The sequence below is a fragment of the Gossypium hirsutum genome, chromosome D07 (genome assembly GCF_007990345.1).
Source record: "Gossypium hirsutum isolate 1008001.06 chromosome D07, Gossypium_hirsutum_v2.1, whole genome shotgun sequence".
NCBI lineage: Eukaryota > Viridiplantae > Streptophyta > Magnoliopsida > Malvales > Malvaceae > Gossypium > Gossypium hirsutum.
The window spans coordinates 20307230-20327184 of NC_053443.1; the positions used below are offsets into that span (position 1 = coordinate 20307230).

At 32.8% G+C, this 19955-nt stretch overlaps 2 protein-coding genes across 3 annotated transcripts; both read right to left on the bottom strand.

Annotated features, from left to right (window-relative positions):
* Positions 1-6139: 6139 nt before the first annotated feature.
* LOC107954258 (nicotinamide adenine dinucleotide transporter 1, chloroplastic) lies at positions 6140-10531 on the bottom strand. Of its 2 annotated transcripts, XM_016889763.2 has the most exons (9): positions 10133-10531; positions 9944-10039; positions 9733-9839; positions 8242-8290; positions 7988-8097; positions 7300-7394; positions 7111-7199; positions 6923-7017; positions 6140-6724 (listed from the first exon to the last, which is right to left on the bottom strand). In XM_016889763.2, the coding sequence occupies exons 1-9, from the start codon at positions 10200-10202 to the stop codon at positions 6488-6490; spliced, it is 948 nt and encodes a 315-aa protein (XP_016745252.1). In that variant the 5' UTR covers positions 10203-10531; the 3' UTR covers positions 6140-6487. The 2 variants fall into 2 exon arrangements, with proteins under 2 accessions (XP_016745252.1, XP_016745253.1); XM_016889764.2 differs by lacking the exon at positions 9944-10039 and having other exon boundaries at positions 10094-10531.
* A 7748-nt stretch (positions 10532-18279) lies between these two features.
* On the bottom strand, positions 18280-19052 carry LOC107956669 (putative invertase inhibitor). The gene has a single exon (XM_016892250.2). The coding sequence runs from the start codon at positions 18875-18877 to the stop codon at positions 18341-18343; it is 537 nt and encodes a 178-aa protein (XP_016747739.1). The 5' UTR covers positions 18878-19052; the 3' UTR covers positions 18280-18340.
* Positions 19053-19955: the final 903 nt, after the last annotated feature.

The window sequence follows — 19955 nt, forward strand, 5'->3', positions numbered from 1 at the left end:
CGTCTCGGCATTACTTAAAGGTCCAAAACAGGCGTTTGAACACTTGGCATCCACGTAGCAATCGACCATTGTAGTATGTATGTTCCGTTTCAAGGTCTGTTATGCAACCTGGGATGTATCTCTCTAGCACTTGACACTATTGTCATATTTTATTATATGAAGCGTCTCACCCACTATACATCTTCTCCAACGCCTTCTGCTTAGCTATCCAAGCCTTGTGGTAAGAGGGCGTGTACCCCATTTGGCTACAAATATTGGCAATTAAGACCGACACTGAAGTCTTGGAATCAGCCTTCACCATGGGTGTAGATTGCCAACCACTAGAAGTTGATGTCCTTCTCCAATACGTATTTCCAGCATCAAACATTGACCCACCAAGGTGCATGTCCCATCCACTGACTGAGTGTTGTGCAAGGGTTGTGTGTTCCATACCGCTACCATACATGGGCGGTTCCGTATTTTGTTCTTCTGTTTTGTACATATAACGAGTCAGATGTCACCGGATCAACAGAAGAACAAAACAGATACGTAATAGACAGAACTTTCATTAGCGTCGTTCCGAATATTTTACGCCTAATTCTTTTACGAAATTCTATCAAATCTATGTTCTGGTTAAAAACCAATCGCACTGTATTTTTCGATAAAAAAACAACACCATTCTTGGTGTGACGAACCTCAACATCATAGTAAATAACAGCAATAATACGTTCACTCATCTTCAATTTCTATCCTTCTTAGCCTCTCTAATTTTTTTTGCTGTAACTTATGCAATCTGAGAAAAAAATTTGGCTTATTTATAGCCTCAGGCCAAATAGGAACTACTGTAGCAAAAGAGCGTCCACGTGTGAGCTTCTTTCAGTACTTTTGCTGACAAAGCATCCTGCTTAAAGTGTTTTTGACACTATTTGCTCAGAAACATCTTCTCCAAATTATTTTTTAGGAACTACTGTAGCAAAAGAGCGTCCACGTGGGAGCTTCTTCCAGTACTTTTACTAACAATGCATCCTGCTTAAAGCGTTTTTGCCACTATTTGCTCAGAAACATCTTCTCAAAATTATTTTTTCAGGAACTACTGTAGCAAAAGAGCGTCCACATGGGAGCTTTTTTAAATTAATAAATAATTTAATTAAGTAACCCTAAATCTCAAACCTTAATTTATTTAAGTTTTTCCTTAAAAACCTTAAACACTAAACCCTAATCAAAATTTTTTTAAAACTTATAATTAATTTACTTAGGTAATCCTAAACCCTAATTTATTTGATTTTTCCTTAAAAACTCTTAACACTAAACCTTAATCTGATTTTTTAAAAATTTATAATTAATTTACTCAAGTAACCCTAAACCCTAATTTAATTAATTTTTTCCTTAAAAACTATAAACACAAAACCCTAATCTAATTTTGAAAAATTTATAATTAATTTAATTAAGAAACTCTAAACCTTAATCCCTTATTTATTTAATTTTTCTTTAAAACCTTAAACCCAAAAACCCAAAAACCCTAGCCCTAAACCTTAAACCCTAACCCTAACGCAGGAAACACGGGGAAAACGCTTCCTCAAGGAAGCGCTTTGTCCACGTGGACACAAAGCGCGCCCTCAAGGACGCGTTTTCTGTCCACGTTGACAAAGCGCTTCCTTGAGGAAGCGTTTTCCTGCTTTGTCACCTGACAACGCGCTGACGTGGACATGTTTTCGGGGAAATAGGCCCATTCCGGTAATTAATTTTTTACCTGGCCCATTTTAGTAATTTTTAAAAAAAGGCTTTTATTGGTATTTTGCCTCAAATAATAAGCTACGCTCGTGTCTGGTAAAAAATGATATTACGTAAATATCTTTATTTTGAATATAGAGTTCGTAATTAGTATCTACTAGGATACGGTAAATTAATTACAAGGCTTATTTCGATAGATATCTTAAGAAATTAAAAAGAACATTATTGTAAGAGTTTTTTTTCTTTAGATCGTGTAGTTGTTAAGTGCAGATAAAATTGTAACAAAAATAAGTAAAATTGAATAAAATAGTAGTGATATTTAAAACCCATTTAAACATGAATAAAAGCTAATATTCATGTGATATTTATGTAATATATAAAGTAAGTTAAAATATATTATAACTTTATGCATTTATCTATAACTTGAGATTTAATCATTATACTTTAAATGTTAAAAATAAAAAAAAATTAATTTAAAATTTTTAGTTCAATCATTACTGTCGTGTCAAAATTTGTCGACCTAACATATTTACATTTTTATCAATTATATGTAATGTCATATAAAAGCAGTCTAATTAATATATTAAATTAACAAATTTTGATGGAAATAACTAATAATGTTAATGATTGTACTGAGATTTATAAATTAGAAAAAGTAAAAAAAGACTTAATTTTAATTTTTAATCTAAATACGAAAGACCAAATGCGTTTTTTAACCTACGATATATCATACTACTTAAAGCCAAAATATTTATATTTATCTTATAACTTGTTTAATCATAATACTATTTCAAATATAAATAATTTCATTTTTTTTGTTGATTGCCCAATAAATTACCATAATAGTTTATTGCTAAGCAAATTATAAAAAAGAAGAAAAGAACAAGGAAAAAAGCTAATTGATTCCATGAAAAAAGGGCAGGCAAAAAATAATGAAGCAAGAGTGGGAATAATGTGAATAATGGAAATTAATTGAAGAATTGCACAAAACTTAAGCAATCAACTCCGTTTCTTAGTCACTACAAATGAAATAAGCTTCCACTATGAGTAACAACAAAAGGTTCCTCAAATTTCTTCCCTTCAAATCACTTATATCTAATTAAGAAAAAAGTATGGACCCCAAAAAGAAATTAAGAGAAAGGTTAGTTGGTGCTTAATGACTTGATTCGGATGAACTTTATGCAAATCTTTCATTAATAGAAACAATAGAATGGATTAAATGTTCAAAGATATGTTCTTCACACACGTTTACCACCAAATATTTTAAAGGTATATTACACTCAAAGTGAAGTTTATTTCGAAAGTTTTTCATTTAAATTATTAGACTGTTAAAACGGTTGTTATATGACATTCTCTATTTGCACTGTCTACATCAATCCAAAGCTCTTCTTCCCCATCTCTTTTATAGTTCAATTTTTTTCCATGAAACAACTTTGGATGTCATGAATCTGCGAATCAAAATCCAAATAGTTTTCTTCTACAATCTCTGGCATTGACCATTAGGTCGACTTAGGTCTGAAGTATGTTTTTCTACTCATTGATGGGTACCGATTCATTGTACAAATTGTTGAACCATTGCTTGCAACTTGGTACATGGATTTATAAAAAAAATTACAGTCTAATGACTTAAATAAAATCTTTCCAATAATTTATTAACTATTTTGTAACTTTTAGAAGATGAATCTGATATTGTTATCTGAAAAATGAGATGATAGCAATGGCATGGTGTTTATTGTAACATAGTAAGTGTAGGGCCCATAATTGGCTAAAAATGTGATGTTTTGCAAATCCCAAAGAGAAGCTTTAATGTCATAATGCAAAACAAATGATTAATGGTTACTAATTATACATTTAGAAATAATATGAAAAATTATTAGTTAAGAAATGAGAGGGTGAATTTATGCTATTTTTGAGGGAAGTGAATGCTTTTGGCTCACATGTTAAGTGAACCCTACAATGGGTGGCAACTAAGGGCATGATTATATTGAAGGATTAGAATTGTAGGGTGGCCATCACCTTTCTGGTGCACTGATGTGCAGCTTCATGTTGTGAAGGTGGGAAGCCACATCATATAATGCATGCATCCACATGCCTCACCTTATCCTCATTTCTCTTCAATCAAGTCTTTTTTATCACTTTAACGTTAAATATCGGTTTTGATCTAATTTATTTAAAAATATTTATTAATTTATACATATCTTAGATCGAAGTTGGCATTAATACCAAACCTGAAGACTAAATTAATGAAATGATTTGATAAGTTTGAAGATATGCAGATTAAGTGTTGGTGAAGTGGGAGTAATTTCAAAAGTTTTATTGGGATAAATATGAAGGGAGGTGAGGAATATAAATAGTCCCCATGTTATGTGGGAAAAGTTAAAGTAGGCGGCATGGCCATGATGAAGATGATAATTATTGTTGTTGGGTGCCCAATTTTATTAATTGGAAAAATGTTAAGATCCCAATCCCAACTGGAAAGCAACAAAGCCAACCCCAATTCTAACCGCACTGTTAAAACAAAACATTGTAGAGATATATTACTTTAATTTTAAGGAAAGGCAGTTTGTTACAAGGACAAAACTTGCCCATAGGTAGTGAAACGATATCTAATTAAACAACATGTTTGGCTTAACAATAATCAATCAAAAGTAAATAGAAGAAAGATCATCAACTTCACAGGTTGTCTTCTTTTTTTATATAAATTGTGACTGGGTAGGGCATACAGCAGTCTGAAAAAATCATGAAAGCATTGCACTCTTCTTATTATATCTCATTAATGGCCCAAATACTTTTGATGGAAAAGACTATGATGAGAGGTTAAAGTGCAGTTGTTTTGTCCTCATATTCCCCTTCCCTTACAACCATGCCCATGGCCTTCATCATACTGTGGATAGTGGTACTTGCTGCTACATATTTTTCTGCTGATATTTTGCAGCACTAATGTCAAAAAGGAGACAACATTATCAGCAGTTTTTATTTTATTTTTTTTCCTTGTATTTTTTCGTGATTCTAAAGTGCTAATCCTACTCCACACAGGCCCCCAATAATCTGAGAAAGGAAATAATTAGAAAGAAATAAAATATCTAGAGCATTGAAGTGGAGGAAAGTGAGCTCAATGTCCTAGCAGCTTTCAGATTAGGGGATTGGGGGGGGGGATTCTGGGAATGTCTTTTTTATTTTTTGAACTGCAAGCCCATGTGTTAAAGTGATGTTATGAACTGTTAATGACATGTAACGTCTACAAATGAACTGTCTTGAATTTTTGGTTCTTTTTCGTAGCATAATTGTCCCGAAAAATAAGGAAAAAAATGCATGCATGCATGTTGAGAAAGGCACTAATTAGGGGCCTCTAAGTTGTCTTAGTCTTCCTATGAGAAGATGAAGCTCTAGGGATCCCCTTTTAATAAGGTTAATGAGTTGTCAAATTATGCCCACTTTCAGCTTTATTACTACACTTATAACTGGCATTGAGATGGAGATGTAAGAGGGTGATTTGTATATTAATCAACCACATCATGGTCCTAGAGTTTTAGGGTGGAGTGCATTTTAAGAGCATAGATCCACATTCTAATCTGAATACACATTTGCTGAAAATGGGTGAGTATCTAATCAAACATCAACTAACAAGATAGATCCTACTACTTTATGAGTGATTAGACATTTTTATTTATCAAGTTTGTTTGATTTAGATATATGTAGGCTAAAGTTAGAAGTTGGAGTGGCTAACATATACAAGATCCAAGCATCATGACTAATGCATTCTCTCATATTAGTGGGTCTACTTTTGCAATCAGAGGAAATTTATATTGAATGGGAGTCAACGAGCTTAGACTAGAATCTTGGCTTTGCTAAAACCAAAAACAATTTATAGTACTACTAGGTATTTAAAGCCAAGCACTATCGTTACTCTTGGAGTTGAATGGTCTCATTTCCTTTGTGATTGGGTGAAATGTTACATCTCAAAATCCCTATCCCAACTATTCTTATCCTTGCAAATTGGGATCCCCATCCAAAATTCCTTATACTTGCTGTGAAATCAAACATATGTGTTTTGAATGCTGTAGTGCTTTGTGAAAGAAGTTTGGGACTTTGGGTAGCTTAGCTTAGCTTAGCTTAGCTTAGACTTCAGAACAAAAGCCCAAAGATCCATTCAGACAAAACTGATTACAGTTTATGTTGGGAGATGGGGCCCGAACTAATAATTAACCAATGACTAAAAGTGAACCCAAATAATCAGATCATGCAACAAGCTAAGCCCAAATTTGGACCATGTGGTGGAACAGAGCTAGAATCTGAGGAACAACGGGGCATAGGCAAAGCAACCATGTGAAGATGAACAGTGGCACCCACTTTGCAAGATCCTTCCCTAAAGTGCCAAGCAAGAAAATTCCAATTTCTTCGAATTAGCTAACCTTAGGCAACATCATTATGGCGAAATACTAGTGATAAAATAAATAAATAAAAGAAGTTACATCAAATCAAGCCAACCCAAGTCACTTGTCAAGTAATTGTATTTATCTACCTATGTTTTTTTTTATGAATGTATTAAACTCAAAGTATGATTTTCATCATTATCACTGTCAGTATAACACGTCCACGCCTTCCTCGGAAGCTTTGATCTCAGAGGACGAGGAAATGAAGACGGAATGAATATTCGCTAAAAGGCTACCAGAAGAATACAAACTGTGACAATGTATCACTACCAAGAGGATGCATTGCTGCCGGGTCATATGCCAGGAGACAAGTGCCTATATCCTTGGTTAAGCATGATGCACCTTTATAAAGTGTGAGGCTGTGGATCCGAAGGGAAAAGATTGACAAGAAATCGATGAACCATCTCAAAGCTGGTGAATGTGATAACAGCTGCAGGTGTGGTCCTGAGAAGATTTGTTGCACACCCACGGTAGAATCCAGCAAAGCCTTCTTGCTGAAATACTTTTCTGATGCAATCAACCACACCAGAATAGCGTTTCTCAGAGTGATGTCCCTGTTCCTGAAGCCTTGAACGTACCACCTATATCATGCAAGAATCCATGACTAAACAGACACTAGAAAACATATTTAAATTTAGCTCTCAAACTAGGCAATGCCTTTGGGCACACAAGAAAACATGGTCACAGCAATCAAAACATGGTCACAGCAATCTTTTACATGGAAAGTGCAATGCAGCCTTACTCAGCAGAAATGAGCTGTGAACAATCATCCATCATACCTCATGTGGGTAAGTCAATGTGGATGCAAATATTTTGGAAACTGATGACGCAACAGCAACATCACGTGCACCAAGTTTATCCATTGGAGTGTTATCTGGTAAGGCCCCATTAAGTTAAAATATATTCAATAAGTAATAATACTTAAAAAATGTAGATTTTTAATAGTTAAAAGATGTAGATTATTAACCTTGGTTAGCTAAATAGCATTTGATCTTCTCGTATGTTGGAAACTGAATGGCAACATGACTAATACCAGCTAATGCGGGGACAAGACCACTGTTCATCATGCAGAAATCTGACATCAAGTTCCAGTAAAAAAACCTTCGCTTGGAAAACAGAAGAATTTATCAATTGCTTTTGAATGGTGCTTCAATACCTGTATAGACCCCGAATACCCTCCTCATGAGCTATTCTCCTCAAAGCAGAAAATGTACCCCTATAGGGAACCACTCCAGCTCTCATTCCTTGAGTCTACAAAACAAAGGTGACATATTAATGAATAACAGCTCTAAATCTATTATCTTTAAATAGCAGCATAATACAGTTATAGAAAAAATCAAACCACACGCATGGTACACCTAGATTATAGATACAAAATATATCACCACAAAACAATCTGTTACCCATAAAGGCAAATCACACAGCCTAAATAATACTAATCAGTCATCCATCCACTTGATGCAGGCAGTTGCTTTCTTGTGTGTGAATAAACCATCTGTGTCCTCTGACCTTTTCTCTCTCTTCTTTTGCATTATATTTCTGCTCCTTCAAAAGGGTTATTACTTGAGTCTGGTATGGACTTTCCAGTTCTTTAAACTTTTTAGGGTTGGTGAGCAGTGCGAACAGAGGTACTTATCACAAGCAACGAAAGAGAAAATACAGATGATAGTTTCTATATCCTGTAACAAACTATAGCTGCCAAGGAATAACAGGCAATATAACTTAGAAATTTAATATAAGCCACTATTGCAGCATAGAGCATGCTATGCTATCTAGAAAATTTTATTTCTTTCATCATATGTCATTACAAAGTAAAATATAAAGTATAAACTTAAGATACTCACTTGAAGTCTTGTCTTCACAACCCAAAGAGGATTTGTGAAACAGGTTGTTGCAGCTCCAGCACCAGATGCAGCTAGCATGTTAGCACCTACAGAGAGTTGGTGCTTCCCATCTTCACATGCACCCAAAGAAGAAATATGTCAGAAATTAAAAAGAAAATATGCAAGATGACAAGTATAAAAACGAAAATCTAAAAGGAAGACAGATGGTTTAATTAAGACTGAAATTATGAATCTTATTGGCTAGAAGCACTGACCATTAGAACATAGACAGTCTTTGAGCTGCTCATACATTGTAAAATATACCTGCAACATCAATTCAAGCAAACACCAAAAAGGGTTAACAAGAGAAAGAGAAGAAAAAAAGACCTAAACTCAATAACCAAGGTTGTGTTACACATCTGCATTAAGGGAATACTTTATTACATAATAATAAAAGCATCCACAGAAATCTGATAAGTTAGCTAGGGTTGCTATTTGAATTACTTCAACCACAAAATCCTCAAAGAATCTAACCTTCTCCAGAACAGTGTATTAACATCTGCAATAATTATCTTGTTGACTAGTGATTCAGTATTTCGCATGGAGAAAGAAACCATGTTTTTACAGTTTTAACTCAACCTTGTGATTGGACACCTAACTCTTCAATAGCAAATAAAATTTTGCTTCTCCCGCTTGAATTTAGAACGATTACCGAATAAAACAAAACAACTGCTATAATACACTGCTTGTTTAAATAATTTACTTAAAAAGTATTCAAACAGGCACCTTAAAATCGGAAGTTACTAATGCGTCATTTGGCTACTAGTGTAATAACATGAGGAAAATGTTTATTTATTACATATGTACTACAATAGTTAGATATAAAATAAAGAATAGTTAATACAAATTTAAATTTGAAATTCGAAAGATGAGTAAAAACTCTTGTAAAAATTAAGACCTCTTCAAAATAAGTGAAAATTTTTCCTTCTCTTTGCTAAAAATAAGTCACAGGAATTGCTAAATATTACCAATTAAATTAGCTTACTGCTCACTCATATACTAAAACATGCTTAAAATATAGTACTCCTACCAAACATAGCATAAAGGTAATAAAAAGCATCAAAATTTTAAATGTGTCGGATGTGAAAACTTCTGCCCCAACTTTGCATTCTTTCAACAAGGCTATTTCCATGTATTTTGTAAAATTTTAAGCAATAAATTAAACCTGGCATACATGCTATAAAAATGGGAGGTGGAAAGCAAAGAAAACAGGTGTGGAAACTATAAAAAAAATCCTTTCTTTTCTTAGTCTAACCCGGCCTAGAGCATAACTGCATAAATGTAGCCACATTGTGGGAAAGGGGAAGTTTGTTTCTTTGTCTATATGCAAAATGTGACTTTACCCAAGTTGTAAATGAGACTATTGAAAGTGAAAATTTTAGGACAGGAGACAGCATGGAAGTTTAAAACCTTTATCTTCAGATCAAGTTTGGGACCGGCGGCACATAAAAAGAATCAGAACAAATAAACACTCATCTTTTAATAACGCAAATATGCAAAAGGATGGTTTCTTTAATTAAATAATCAGCTGATCACGCAACAAGGCCCCAAAATCCGAATCTACTTTTCACACTCAAGAGAAAGGTACCAAGATATAAATTTTAGGATCAACATAGAACCAACAAGTATTCCACTTCATTCTTTAGACCATTGACTTAAACAGGATTGAAACATCCTAAACTAGAAACAGGGAATACACAACTTACAGCCCAATTCGGAAGTAAAGCGAGTACAGTAGGAGCAAGTCCACGGTACATGCCACGCAAGCCTTCCTTCTGAAATATTTGTTCCAAGCTACCAACTATAAGACTACCTGATCAAATAATTAAAACGAAGCGTAAGAAAAGAAAAAAAGAACATTTCTTTATTAATATTTGTTTAAATCAAATGAAATGAAAGTAAACCAGTATTACATACGTCTAATGGTTGCGTTACCAAGCTTTGGCAACCCATGAACTTGTAATCTCGTCTTTATAACATCTAAAGGACACACGAATGTTGCAGCAATAACACCTATGCGTGAAAAAAAAAAGAAATCAAAATTCAGCTATTGAGATAACAGCTTACAGGTTGGGGAGGGGAGGAGGCAGGAAATAATTGAGATACCGGCGGCAGCGCCAGCACCGGCATTGCAAAGGAGACTCCTGGAATTAGGGGGGTGGGAATCGTTGGTCATTTCTTGAACTTAGTAAATAAATCTGAAAAGAGGGGAAGGTTTTAGGCAAACGAAAGGAGTCCTCTATCGAGAGGGATATGGCGGAGAACCAGAGTGGCATTGCCAGAGGATAAAAATCTCGGGTGGGAGCTGCGTTAGCTTGAGAAAAACCGAGTCGAAACGCCCGAGTTAGGGTTCGACCTTGGTCGTTGGAATAAGGGGATGGGATGAGATCGAGAAATTGCCCATGGGATTTGGGAAGAGAGAGAGAGAGAGAAAGTTTCGGACTTCGAATTTTAAAAGGTGAGGCTTTTTGTCTGGCTATCATCAGCCTATCAGTTCTCAGCCGGACGATTCGCCAAACTTGGGGACCCAATCCAATCTAAAGACCTCTCACCCCCCTTCTGAGTCAAATAAAATAAAAATAAAGTAATAATGTTGTCTTTAATATTTAGATTCACGTTTTTTTAGAATACAATGTATCTTATTATTGCATCCAACCACTTGTTAATTCTTTATGATACATGATATGAATCACTTCTTTTCTATAAAAAATATTAATACATATGCTATGATAGTTGTATTTTATCACTTGGAGTCCTATATAAAGGCATGTTTTACCTATGGAGAAGAGGTAATTAATTCCTAAAAACTTAAATTTATTGAGAATATTTTTGTTTAGATCGTTCTCTACTTTTTCTTTTATTTAAAATACCAAGCTTCTAATGGTGTGGTAGAATCATTTAAGTTTCTTAAGTTTAAAATATGCATGATTCGAGGGATGAAGTCCAATTCTTTTTAAGGAGAATCATTTTTGAGAGATTGAACTGTATTTTATTATGTATTTTCCAGCATTTTAGAAAGGATTAAACATGATTTTTCATATTCTTTTGGAGTTAATGTGTAATTTTACCATGAATTAATTTGTAATTTTATTATTTTTAAAAAGACTAAATTAAAATTTTTTATTTTTAGGGGAGTTGAGACTTGAGACCCTACATCAAATTATATTTATATTTTTAAAATTTCTTTAGTGTTACATTTTTAATATCTAAATAGTTGTCCACTTATAAATGCCTTTACAATGTCGAATCTCATAAAATCTTTCATATTTTGAAAGAAATTGTTTTGTCATTTGTGCATAATGATGATATTCATTTTAGTATTATGAATTTTTAGAAATATCATTTAAAAAGAAAAAAAAGAGAAGAAATCATATTTGTCTTTTGACATTACTTACATGAAAAATTGAAAACTGAAAACATCATTGTTATTCAAAGGAAAAATGGTAATTCTTTCAAAAGCTTGATATGAATAGATACCGATTGTAAATTTTCAAAAATGCAATTGGAATTCTATAGTTGATATTTTAAAAATTCTTTATAAACCATTCCAAAATAAAAGAGAATGAGAGAATGACTTGGACACTTCTGGTTCGACCTTAATTGTTTTCTTCCACCACTTTAACTTTCCACCACAAGGATTTTTCCAAATCACTTTCAAGGCTAAGATATAATCTCTTTACTATATTTATCTTTTTATAATGGCTAAGATAGAACATTCTCCTTAATTTTTGTGATTAAACTAAAACCCACAACTAGAAACCTTTTACAACCCTCTTAAGGTTTATATCTTAAAAACCTTAAGTTAGCTCTTTAATACAAAGAGAAATGTGTAAACAAGTAAGACCTCTCAAAGGTGTGTGTTTACAAGTGATAGCTCTCCCAAAGATTAAAAATGACAATGATAAAAGATCTAACAATAAGCACGTAAGAGTTATGTACAAGAAAAAAAAATGAATAACAACAAAATTGGAAGCTTTTCACTTGATTTTTATTCTTAGATGCTCATCTCGAGTCTTGATGTGTCTTTGAATTTTATTGATATCAAGGATTGAGTTTGAGGATGTTTGGAGTCATTGAAAGTATTAATTTTAGGCTAAAAAAAGTGTATTTGCAACTCATGTATCGATATGTCTAAGGGATGTATCGGCACATCTCATAAAAGTAGTCGTTAGTGACCATTTAGACACCAATGCACCAATACATATAGCCATGTATCTTTACATCTAAGGAATGAATCATTACTTCTCAGGGATGTGTTGATACATCTCTTTCTAGTTGCATTATTTGGCTATTGACTTGCAATGTATCAATTCCTTGACCCTTACTATCGATACTAAGCTACCAAAATGCCTTCAAAATATTTTAAACACTTCAAAACACTTTAATATTGACTTAAAAACATTTGGATAAGTTCAAACAAATTTGAGATATGTTTTTGAGTACTATACAAGTTTTTGAAATACTTTGAAAATGATTGAAAATTAAATAATTTAGTTAATAAAAAGATTATCTTAAATATTGTTATATTAAAAGCTTGAGACATCAAAGCATTAGAGAAAACATATTCCAATATTTTGTATGCCTTGAATGTGCTCCTACAATAGTAGTAATATTGAGAGCATATATTTACAATAGTTTGAGCTAATGTATTATGTACATGTGGCTGAAGAAAACAATGAACTTTTATTATAAACCACCAATGCTATTTAGGCGATTAATCACCATTCCTTAAAGTGAATGTAACATTTTCTTAAGGTCGTGGACAAAGCCATATTGTTAAAAAAAGGTCGAGGTACAAAAACTTGGACCCATAATAAAATATTTATTTAATTTAAAATTTGTTAAATACCTAGCGAATGCAGGTACAAATTTTAGTTTTCATTAAAAAAAGTATCTAAAAGAAAATACAAGCAATATCACTAAGAAAAACAAAAAAAAAAAGATTTTTGCACATTGTGTTTAATTATTGGAGTGACATTAAGTACATATACATACAAGGATTATCATCCTTTTTGGACCATGTTCATGAATACACGAGAGATGTCATTCAACTGAAAGAAATTGTCATTTTCCTTTGCCAACGGCGACACAAACCCTTTCTTCTTCTTTGCTGGGGATAAACCCGATTAAACAATGAACAAGTAAAATAACAAAGAAATTGAAAAGATCGAACAAAAATATTTTACATGGAAAAACCCCTCTGAAGAGGATAAAAAACCACAGGCAAAAATAATTTCACTATAATGGCAAAAACAAAGAGTAAAAAAGATGGAGATAAAACTAAATCCCAAAACCTAAAATAAGAACCCTCAAAACGTAAACACAAAATTCTCGGAAAACTTATAAAAGCTAATACCTAAATATGTAATGAGTTATTTTTCTAGGGTTGTAAAAGGCTTATTTATAGGCTAATTTCGTAGGTCAAATAATATTAAAATAACCTACACTAATCAGAGCTCGACTAGGACAAATAATCAGAATTTGACTCTAAGAATAAAACTGAGAAAATTGCATAACACGTCACCACGTCGTGAAGTGGAATTCATGTCATCGAGACGACGGTCTTCTTCTCATCGTGACATCGGGACGATGAGCTCCTCTTCATTGCAACGCCACTCTTTGATTGTGTCTTAATTTGACCAAAATGCGAGGTATACTCCACAAATCTCCACTTTGACTCCTATTTTCACAATGCCTTCTTTGTCAAAGCCCGCCACGGGCCTATCTCGAATTATGCAGGATATTAACTGAGTCGAAACTATGCTTTGAAACTGGAAGACTTCTGGCTTTTGACTTGTGCACTACCAAATGAAAACTGACCCGGGTCTAATTTTCACAAACACAATGCCCTATCTTTTCAAAACTTGCACCCAAAAGAGAACTTCTCTTTTACGAAATGGGCATACATTTTTCCCTCCTATGACCAAGTTGCCTTCGCTTCAAACGAGTCGACTTCGAATCCTTAACGAACGAGGGACGTCTTTTTTTACCAGTTACCGTTGATACTTCTAGAACATAAAGACTGTCAATCTTTTTTTACCTTTAATCAAAACGAGAGCCCTACGAGATACCTTAATGGTGCTTGACTCGATGTTAATTGTACAACCCTTTGAGTCTAAATTTCCCAATGAGATTAGATTTTTCTTTAAGTCAGTCTCATGCTTGACATCTGGCAGTTTCCTAATTATCTCGTTGTGCATCTTGATCTGAATAGTACTAATACCAATTACTTTATTGGGTGAATCATTCCTCATACGCATAACTCCACCTTCAATTAATTGTATGTGGAGAACCAATCTCTATTGACATACATGTGGAAAGAACACCCCGAACCTAGGATCCACTCAAACGTAAGCTTGGAGCTTTCGATTGATGATACCAATAAGAAATTATCGCTCTCGTCATCAGCCAAATTAGCACCAGCTACATCTTCCTCGTTGCTCTCAGTAGGCCTTTTATTTCGCAGTTTGTAACAATCAGCCTTAACGTGACCTAACTTCTTACAATAATGACATCTCTTATATCACTTCCTTGATGCTACCAAAATCGAGGCTTAACTATCTGACTTACTATTTGAACCGAACTCATTGTCAAGTTTGTCTTTTCTCAACAGATGACCCTTCACATCCTCGAACGATAGATTATCTTTGCCATAAATCAGGGTCTCACTGAAAGACTTGTATAAAGGGGTAATTAACACAATAATAGTATAGTACAATCTTCATCATCAATTTGAACCTCAACTGATACGAAATGATATGGATGAATACGGAAGCGGATTATAAAGTTTGTCAAAGTCGCAGATTTGACCTAGGGCTCTAGACGTTCGAAAAGAAACTTGGATTTTGACACAAACTGAAATGCAATAAAATCCAAGTCAGATAAAATAATTAAAATAAATAATTAAGATAATTAAAATAGAATAATAAATCTACGATTAGAACAATAAAGAAGAAAATAAAAAAATAGATGGAAAGATAGAATGTGGTATGTAGAAGTCCTAAGAAGCCTTAGAAACACGAAGAATCCACAACCCCTTTCAAGCGGCTCTAATATACCCTCTAAGAAAGAAAACTTGGCAAGAAAAAGTTTGAAGATGACCCCCACAATCTGAAAAGATTGTTAAAACTCTTCTAAAAGAAACTAAAGAAAAATTCTTGAAAGGAAAACTCAAAGAGAACTTATTAACTCAAAAGAGAAGTTGAATAATAATGAATTGTATGATTTATGTACAATGCAAACGCCTATATATAGGCCAGCTAAATAAATCTAAATAAAACTCTTAAGTATACTAGAATTTTAATTAATCTAAATAAAAAGTAGTTTTAAACTAAACTTTATTGTTGACATAAAACTCCTAAATAACTTAAACTACTTAATAATTATTAAAAATTTAGAATAATAAAATAATAAGAGACGATAAATACAATATTGGGTTCATATATAATAAAAATTAAGCCTAAAACCCGAACCCAATATGATTTAAACTCGAATTAAAAGCCCGAAACTCGTAATTTCTGTCATAATCATGTCCAAAAATTCTGCTCACACAGTCTTTATTAAAACGATCATAACTTGAGCTCTCAAACTCAAAATTTAGTGATTCAAAGTGTGTTTCAAATCTAAGAGATAGATCTTCAAACGCCATGAAGACATCTCAACCCAGAAATGTCTGGATCCCATCCAAAAAGTTGTTGTTAGGCCTTGAGGTAGTTTGAGCCTATCACATCCATGGGTCTGAATTTGGACCTTGAGACTTGCATCATCAACATTCTTTAAATCATTCAAAAGAGTAATAAATTGACTGATGTGACCTCTAAGGTTCTCACTTCCGTTCATGCGGAACGTGTACAACTTTTGTTTCAACACCAATCAGTTAGCCAAAGAGTTTGTTGTGTAAAGGGTTTCTAACCTTTTTCATAGGGTGTATGTCGTTTTCTTCATCAACACCTCCTACAATACATTATTCAAGAGGCACAACTGAATTGTAGACAATGACTTCTCATCAAGCTCTTCCCATTCTGACTATTTCATATCCGCGGTCTTCTTTCCTATAACGACCTTTTTTAGACCATTTTGGACCAGTATTATCGTCACCTGAACTTGTCACAGATTGAAATTTGTGATGCCATTGAACTTCTCAATGTCGAACCTTGTTGTTGCCATCTCTGAACGGGTTGTATGCAAAAATTGAACTAGCTCTAATACTAGTTTGTTGCGGATAAACCTAATTAAGCAACAAAAAAAAGTAAATAAAAAAGAAATTGAAAAGATAAAACACAAATATTTTACGTGGAAAACCCCTCCAAATAGGATAAAAAAACTACGGGCAAAGATAATTTCACTATAACGGCAAAAACGAATAGTACAAAAGATGAAGATAAAACTAAATCCCGAAACTCGAAATAAGAACCCTCAAAACGTAAACACAAAATTCTCTGAAAGCTTATAAAATCTAATACGTAAATGTATAATGAGTTATTTTTCTAGGGTTGTAAAAGGCCTATTTATAGGTAAATTTCGTAGGTCAAATAATATTAAAATAACCTACACTAATCAGAGTTCGACTGGGACAAATAATCAGAAATTGACTTGAAAAAAATTAAAAAAATTGCATAACATGTCGCCATGTCGTCGGGACGACGGTCTTTTTCTCGTCGTGATGTTGACAGCTCATCGAGACGGGGAGCTCCTCTTTGTTGCGTCATCACTCTCTGATTGTGTCTTAATTTGATTGAAATGCGAGGCATACTTCACATTCTTGAATTGGTCTTCACAATTCACTGGTGCATCCATGGCAGCAATTATGTCTACACCAATAGTTGCATATTTTTAGCCTCAAAAGCCTCCCCAAGACCTCGTCAACAAGGCCTTGCAAGAGAGTAAAGCCAAGAGCAATTTTTCAAGCAATTGCTTTCAAAAGATTCAAGGCTTTTGTTTTCCAAAAGTTTGGATATTATGGAACCGATGCTTGTCGCATTAGCTATGGCAGCCTCAATGGAGACTTCAACCAAATCTACAACCATGGTGGCTGATTTTGCTTTGGGATTCCCTTCAAAAGTTGAAACACAAAAGTACACCTTTATAGTTTAGGGATCAAGCTTTGTAGCTTTGTCGTAAGATTCTTGAATAAGATTGGAGCTCACCAACACAAGCAAAAGGTAGAAGAAAATAAGAGAAGAAATATGAGTTTGATTGCATTGAAATGCATTATCCTTCTATAATGTTGTTATGTTGTAGCTACCTATTATGATTCTTGGCAAGTTTAGCAACCAATTTATCTATATTTAAAGTTGGGTCCATACGATATATAAACTTACCATAATTCAATGTTTTGGTTGCCTTAGTTTGAATTCTAAAACTTTGGTTACCATAATTCAATGTTTTGGTTGCAATATGATTTTGATTTTCCCTGGCCTACTTGATTATATAATCTTGGTGCATGTAACTTCAGACATGTTGATTTTGAATTGTATGTGATTAAATTTGACATTGTTGGAGAGTGATTTATTAAACATCTTCAACAAACTCTACTTGGTCGAGTGTATATCTTTGAAAGTTTATTTTATTATAAATTGAGGATTTTCGTTACAAATTAAAGACATTATATATTCTTCTTTTATTGATAGTTATAGTAATATTTTAAATTTCAATATAATTTAATATGTAGATTTTATTGTATGTTTATTATTTTTATTTTTAACTTTTTAAAGATATTGTATTATTAGATTTAACTTTATAATAAATTAATATTTCGAGGATGAAATACATCTATAAAGAATGTTAATTTAGAGATGAAAATATCATTAAAGATCTACCTTTTTTTATAAAAAAAATTGGCACAGTATTTGGGGACAAAATTCGTCCCTCATTATTTTGATATGTTTTAAGTCCCTCTATAATACTTCCTTTTATGGATTTAAGAGTCTAATTTACCCAAGTAATTACTTGAATATACGCTTCAATCATAAAATGGTACTTAAATTTCTTTTGTCAAAGTGGTACCTAAACTATATTTCATTACTTAAAGTATACTTAAACTATATTCTATTATCTAAATTACCTAAGCGGTTAAAAAAAACCTCTTTTTACTGCATTTTCTTTGTATCTTTCTACTAAATTTCTCTTCAGTATTTAGATTTTATAATTACAGTGATTTATAATGCATTCATTATTTTATGCAAAATGACTTGTTAATAAAGTTATATTGTGAGCCACCACTTATTATCTTCAAGAAACTGCAGACTTTGACGAGGAAAAAACATATAATATTATTGAAGCGACAATAAATACATAAACATACAAGTGTTATCATCATTTCTGGACCATTTTCATGAATACAAGAGGGATAGCAGTTAGCTGAAAAAAATTCTTGTTTTCCTTTGTCAACGGCGACACCAACCCTTTCTCCTTGAACCCGTCTTCACAAGTGACTGGTGCATCCATGGCAGCAGTTATTTCTATATTAGCAGTTCCGAAATCCTTACCCTCAAATGCCTTCCCACCTCTTCGTAAATTAGACCCTGCAAGAGCGTAAAGCTCAGAGCAATCTTCCAAGCAATTCCTAGCAAATATTCCAATGCTTTTTTTATCCAAAAGGCTAGTTATTAAGGAGCCCATGCTGGTGGCATTAGCTATGGATGTCTCAATGGAGATTTCAACTAAATCCGCAACACTGGTGGCTGATTTGGCTTTGGGATTCCCTTCAAAAGCTGACAAACAAAAGTCCAACCTTATAGTAGCAGGATCACCCCTTGCAGCTTTATCGCAAGTTTCTTGGATAACATCGGACCTCACTGACACAAGCGTAAGGTGGAAGAAAACAAGAGAAGCAATGAGAAAATTCTTCATATTTGGAGTTTAATATCGAATGAGAAAGCTAGGGCTTGAAATGAAGCAGTTATAAGGAAATGAAATGGATGTGTTGTTGTTGAGAATGAAATCCTTAATTCTTGTCGATTCACCATAATTCCAGTTCTTTTGTGATAGTGAAACCCTTAAATGGGGCAGTAAATCATTTTGTTCTATAAAATACTTATATGGAAACCAATTTATGTGTATTTCTATCAATTATATAATATATACTCCCGGTTTGCTTTTATTTCTCATTCATTAGATGATCAATGTGTCTGGAATTATGGATTTATTGTTTGAATTTATGTCATTTCATTCCATACTTCACCCATTTTCAACTCTCACAAATAAATATCATAAAAAATATTGAAGCTATTAATTTTATTAAACATCCTTATTTTATTTTTCCTTTTAAATTTTAGGTTCAGATTTCGAAGTTTCAGATTTTATTTATTTATTAATGTTTAACAATTATAAATAATATTTATTTTTAAACCTTAAAATATTTTTTACACAAATAACAATGCCTTATCTTATTATTAATTAATGGTATATGAAACTATGCACAGACGCGTGAGACAGTGTATCAAATATTCTTCTTATTTATATATATTTATAAATTATTAGTAGTTTTAATTTTTAAATTAGTGCACGAATATACATCTATATAAAACATTAATTATAATCCTATATTATACAGAAATTAATTATAATAATATTAATTAACTTTTAAGAAGAATATAAATATTTTAATATAAAATAAAAAATTATTAAAAATCGTATGTACCATAACTCATATATCTATTCTAATTCTAGTCTAATATACATATACACACTAAAGCAAAACAAGGATACAAATTTGGTAAATAGGCTTTGTTGGCGTTTTTAGAATGATGCCATTTGCCACCATAAAATAAGGACACGCGGAAATCTAATAAAAAAAAAGTAAACTATAAAAATGCCCAATTATGCCTTTTGTTCTATTCTAGTCACTCAACTATTAATTTTTTCGATTTAGTCACTGAACTGTTCAAAATTAAATATTTTAACTATTCTGAGCTAACGTGTGCTTTTT

Excerpts from the sequence above, each read along its gene's own strand:
- LOC107954258 (XM_016889763.2), bottom strand. The coding sequence starts at position 10,202 with ATGACCAACGATTCCCACCCCCCTAATTCCAGGAGTCTCCTTTGCAAT. Across the intron at positions 8,291-9,732 it reads CTTTACTTCCGAATTGGGCT|GTATATTTTACAATGTATGA; the intron begins GTAAGTTGTGTA and ends TTGATGTTGCAG. Across the intron at positions 7,200-7,299 it reads GGTATTCGGGGTCTATACAG|TGGTCTTGTCCCCGCATTAG; the intron begins GTATTGAAGCAC and ends CATGATGAACAG.
- LOC107956669 (XM_016892250.2), bottom strand. The coding sequence starts at position 18,877 with ATGAAGAATTTTCTCATTGCTTCTCTTGTTTTCTTCCACCTTACGCTT.